This window comes from Callionymus lyra, chromosome 15 (genome assembly GCF_982586985.1).
Source record: "Callionymus lyra chromosome 15, fCalLyr1.hap1.1, whole genome shotgun sequence".
Taxonomy (NCBI): domain Eukaryota; kingdom Metazoa; phylum Chordata; class Actinopteri; order Syngnathiformes; family Callionymidae; genus Callionymus; species Callionymus lyra.
Window position 1 is genome coordinate 13,831,425 of NC_141832.1, and position 5,766 is coordinate 13,837,190.

General features: G+C 40.2%; 1 protein-coding gene across 1 annotated transcript; it reads right to left on the minus strand.

Moving 5' to 3' along the window:
- Window positions 1-1,192: 1,192 nt before the first annotated feature.
- On the minus strand, window positions 1,193-3,223 carry LOC148065009 (serine/threonine-protein kinase/endoribonuclease IRE1-like). Its single transcript, XM_087808363.1, has 4 exons — window positions 3,185-3,223; window positions 2,999-3,122; window positions 2,095-2,162; window positions 1,193-2,022 (listed from the first exon to the last, which is right to left on the minus strand). The coding sequence occupies exons 1-4, from the start codon at window positions 3,221-3,223 to the stop codon at window positions 1,648-1,650; spliced, it is 606 nt and encodes a 201-aa protein (XP_087664489.1). The 3' UTR covers window positions 1,193-1,647.
- Between the last annotated feature and the right edge of the window lie 2,543 nt (window positions 3,224-5,766).

Below are 5,766 nucleotides of genomic sequence, written 5' to 3' on the forward strand. Positions count from 1 at the left end.
ACCAGAACTTTCTTCGTATGCATCACAGGGACACGAAACTTGTATGACTGGAAACGTCTTTACTTTAACATTAAATTAAATTGTACACACATACCTACTACATTACTCCCTTAAAAGTAAATAGTATATTTATTTTTCCTGACCGATAACCGTAACAGTACTTTATAGTAAGAAACATGTTTGTTGTTTTCTTTCGTACATATTACACAGACTTTGACAATAACTAAATAAATAACGTTTGTTTAACAAAACACTGTGTAAAGAGATACACACAGTGGCGCGAGCTCTCCCACATGGCTGATGCAATACAAGCATCGTCAACAATTTAGCCGTTTTATAACAAAAATAAACACATAATTCAGAGAAATATTTAAAAATCGTTGGTTCAAGAAAATGTCCATAACTCTTATGCCTAAAACACAATTGATGCATCGACCCAAAATGACTGTTTAAGACTTCAACATGAAATATTTACGTACCGTTATTAGAGTTCAGCAGGTGAGATACATTAACGGCTGTACTTCCGTCGAGACGCGGAGATCGGCCCTTTCAAAATAAAAGTCCGCGAACAATTCAAGTTGAGCAGTTGTGGGCAATTCAATTACCTCAGGGTCCGCACTTTACATATATTATTTATTATGATTAAAGCAAACATTAACAGATTTATAAATTGCATAACAAAATCTTTATTTTAAATAAATCACGTTTTTTTATCTTAAAAATGCTATTTTTAGTATTTTTTTTAGTATTTAGTAACATAAAGAAGCTGATTATTTTCTACTACAAGGCACCGAACAAGAAGTTCTGCACTCGTGACTTCAAAAAGTGAGTTTATTGATAAAGTCAGCATATAAGTTATTTTTTAAAAATCTGCGTCACTGTTGAACAGGCCTTATTGTGAACGAGCAAAGACAATGAATCACAGAAAAAAAGTAGAAAACTTCGGAAATTAATAAAAAAAACAATAACAACGATGGAAAAAAAATAAAAGACAAGTCGTCAACTTCACTTGAACGAGCAGGAACTCCGGCGCCGTCACTTGACTCAATTTCCTGCACGATAAAAAATATTGTAAACTATTTTTAAATGACTGACAAGAGAAGCAAATTAGCAGCTTTAAGCATAGTTCATTTAAAAGATCTGAACCCAGAAGGTGAATCAGAAAATGTAGAAAAGGCACTTTGATGACATTAGATGATTGACACCAGTCGTCACAACTGATTGGATAAAAATCTGCATACCATATTTGGGCGTTGGAAAGACGCGCTTGACAATACAGCATGCACAATAACATCACAGACGACTGTCGGGCCCGCTGAGGGCCAACAGAAGGAGCCAAGTGTTTTCGTTTTTTTTTGGAGACAGACTCCATTGCCGTGTCAATATAAAATATAACTGCAGAACAAGAGGCAGCGCCCCCTGTTGGCTCCTGGGCGTCAGAAGAACGTGCGGATGGATCTTCGTGAAAGCCTTGGGAACAAGAGGAGGCACTTGACTGGAGGGTCGACAGCTGATTCTGCCGGTGAATCCCAGGCACTGCAGGCCTGGTCCTCACCAGCACACAGAACATCTACCCCGGCTCCATTTCTCCTCCATAAATAAGGCAGTAGCGACATTTATTTTGTGCTGGGTGAAAACATTTGTAGTTCACTGTGGTTCACTCGTCTGGGGGGACTCTTTTTGGCAGTGCAGGTGTGTCTGCTCCGGTTCTTCACAGGGACCAGAGAGTTTCTCAGCGATCAACGCCGATTCTGGTGTCGACTCCTGCGACTGGGACGGAGGTGCTGGAGCACACGTGTGAACCCGCGGCCTCGGGTGCGTGTGGAGGGCATCGGGTTTTAAAAACTGCTCAGCAGTGGAGTAGTAAGGCAAGAAAGGCCTTTCCTGTGTGCAGGTCCGCATGGCCAGGTATGTGTGCATCAGCAGGTGAGGGAACCGTGAGGTGAAATACGAGACAAAGTCATCAGGGATGGAACCCAGAGTGTCCTGAACCTCTAGTGGCAGCTCCCGGTAATGATGTTTCTGAAGAAAAAAGAGAAAGATTGAATAGAAGAAGTGAAGAAAGTCTTACTTGTGTCAAAGAACAACACAAACCTTGTTCCTCATTGCCCGAAGAAGGTCTCGCACCGAGCCGCCCTTGTAGGAACGGAACTTCCTCAAATCTTAAGATGAAAAAACAAAACAGTTATTTGACTTCATTTACTGTATTTTTATTATTTTAATTTGTAACAAAAAATCCATAGTGCACATTATGAGATGATGAGTTCACTCCGTGAGTCTCTGTAACATTAAACATATCAATAAATACAATTGTTGTACTTGTTTTATCATTTAATCAATCTTTATTAGTCAACCGTGAAGCAAATTTGAAAATAAAAATTAAAAATATCCACTACATTATAATAAGCTACTGATGGTTCCTCTCACACGGTTCAGGACCAGAGGAGAGAAATCCTTCCAGACTGTTGCTCCTAAGCTTTGGAACGATCTTCCTCTGTGTTTGATGATCTACTGACTCCTTTAAGAAACATCTTAAGACGTTTTTATTTGTTCAGGCTTTTCCTTGATTTTCTGGAACTCCTGTTGTGTTATCAGTTTTATCTTGATCTTTAAAGTATATACTTTATTGAATATTGTTTGGATTGTTTAAGCACTTTGTGACCCTGGTCTGGAAAAGCGCTATATAAATAAAAATTACTTACTTGCATGTTTTGAAGTTTAAATTTCGGGTTAAATATCACCGACATTTTAGGGCAAATTAATGTATTTTTTCAGATCCTGTTTTAAATGTCCTTTAAGATTATTCCCAGGAACCCTTTATTAATCACTGTGTGGTATTCATCTGCAACCGTAACAGAATGGGATGTTTTCCAGCACCAGTGGAGATGCCCGCTTACATTTTCTTTGACTTAAAGTTAAGACGAAAAATGTATTTCGTATCTGATCCTGAAGATTGAATGAAGTAAAGATAGTTGAAGGATCCGTGTCAGACGTTTACCTGTTTGCAGTGGCACCGTTATGTGTTCTCTCCAGTCGCCCTTCACCACCGCTCTGCCGCCGTACTCCAGCCGTCTGACGATCGGTCCGTCCAGCGGCTCCTTTTCTATTCGGTCACTCACGTCCTGAAATAGAACAAAATTAACTTGTTCAAAACACTCTTTAGTTCACGACATGAGCAATGGACTAGGATGCCTCGCGTGAGCGCCCGGCTAGCCCCGAGCATTCAACCCATTGTCAAACGATGGACTTTGAAAAGCTTAAACTGCAGCTTCTCGCCGCTCTCCGTAAGGAGATAGCGAATATATTCAAAGAAGAGTTGAAGGCCGCACTCGACGAGGCACTATCGCCCTTAAAGAAAGACATTCGAGCTGTTAAAGCTAAGGTGGCTAGCGACATATCAGCGGTTGATGCTAACGTCCCAGGCCTGAAGTCTACTGTGGGGGAAATGGAGGTTTCTCTCTCTGGCTGCTCCGACGACATCACTCAACTTAAAGCCACAGTGAAGCGTCCCATCGTCGTCAGCTTCCACTACCACAGAGACTGTGCTGACATCTTGCGCCGGGCCAGGGAGAGAGGACGCATCAGGTTTGGAGACAATAACTTGTTGATCTTTCCTGACTACACCGCGAAGGTAGCCTGAGCCAGGGCTGCATTCAACGAGGTACGTCAACAACTATGGGCTCTGGATGGAGTTCGGTATGGTCTGTTGTACCCTGCCCGCCTACGGGTCACACATAACGGGACTGAGAGGGAGTTCACATCAGCCGATGAAGCAGCAAAATACGTCAAAACATTGAGTGAGAAGTGATGGTGTCTGTGCTGCTGCATAACTCAGGTTTCTGTTCCTTGACAGCTTGAAAAGCTGTAAATGGTTTAATGTTATATATTAAGTTTTTATAAGATTTCTATTTTGAAACATTTCATTTTTACATTTCTTGTTATATTGTTCTTTGCACTTGCAAATATGGTTCTGAATCTTAATACAATTTACAAGTATCTTTCGGATAATAACAATTTGTATTTGAATTTTTTCTTCATCTGCGCTCTATTATGATGTGGCAAGATTTCGGGGGCCACTCATTTGAGGTAGTTGCGTTAACTTTTTTTTGTGGGTTGGTAAACTAACTCCGTCTCGTTTATTATGAACGACTTTTCTTACTTAGTGGGTTTTACACGGCCGTCACTCCAGTTTTGTTTTTGGAGGGGACTTTGCGTGTTGTTTGGGTTTGTGGGTTTTTTCTTTTAACTTTTATTGTTTTTCTTATTCACTTGTTTTTGTTGGTTTTCGGGGGAAAAGGGGAAGGGACTCTCCTCGGCTCATCATCACCGTCTCACTTATTAATGTACACAGCATTTGCTTATGAGTAACACAAATCACTTCTCAGGGAGGCCGCTGAGGTTTCTTAGCTGGAATATTAAAGGAATGGGGGAGCCCATCAAACGATCCAAGGTTTTCACTCATTTGAAAAAAAATAATTGTGACATAGTGTTCTTGCAGGAGACGCATCTGAGAATTAAAGATCACAATAGACTGCAGAACCGAGTCAAATATTCCACTCAAATTTTAACTCAAAAGCTAGAGGGGTCGCCATTCTTGTCAACAAGAGAACACAGTTAACAGCCACAAAGGTAATAGCGGACATAAATGGCAGGTATGTTATCGTTGCTGGTACCCTCATGCAAACCAAAGTTCTCTTGGTAAACATCTATGCTCCTAATTTTGACGATGCCACATTTGCAGGGAAATTACTTAGTGGTCTTCCTTTCCTAGACTCTCACTCTGTAATCTTAGGTGGGGATTTTCATTGTGTCCAGGAAAATACACTAGATCGTTCTAGCTCTAAAAAACAGACACAGTCATCAATGTCAAAAATGTTTATGGATTTTGCTATTCGGAGTGGTCTGGTTGATCCTTGGAGACACAGGAATCCTTCCTCCAAGAAGTTCTCTTTCTTTTCCCCAGTCCACCATTCATATTCAAGAATAGATTACTTTTTAATAGATGAGACTTTGAACCCTCTCGTATCCAATTTGGATTACTAAAGTATTGTTATCTCTGATCACGCTCCAGTGATCTTTGATATAAATTTGTCCACTCACAGGCACAATCGACCACCCTGGAGGTTTGATTCACTTCTACTGGCAGATCTGGACTTCTGTAAATTTATTTATAAATCAATATATGACTTTTTGGACATAAATCGTAAAGACTGCTCCTCTCATAGTTTACTATGGGAGGCATTAAAATGTTACCTCAGAGGCCAAATAATTTCTTATTCGTCCCATACAAAAAAAAATGGAATGCTTGACTCTCACAAATTGTTGTTGACATAAGTAATCTGGATGAAAAATATTCTGAAAATCCAACTCCAGAGTTGTTCAAACGGAGGCTCGACTTGCAGGCAGAGTTCGATCTGATATCTACTAAAGATGCAGAACGCTTACTTCTCCGTAGTCGCGGCACTTATTACGAACATGGGGAAAAACCATCCAGATTATTGGCTCATCAACTCCGCAGGCGAGCAACCTCTCGTCATATCATGGAAATAAGAAACAAAAATAACTCATTGACAGACGACCCCATCGACATTAACAATATTTTTAAAACCTTCTATTCGGATTTATATAGTTCAAATTTTCCGGAGGATGATCATGTAATGAGAGACTTCCTAGACAAATTGTGCTTCCCACTAATTGAAGAAACTCAACGTGAAAAACTAGATGCAGCCTTGACCCTAGAAGAAATCATACAATCAATTAGAAATA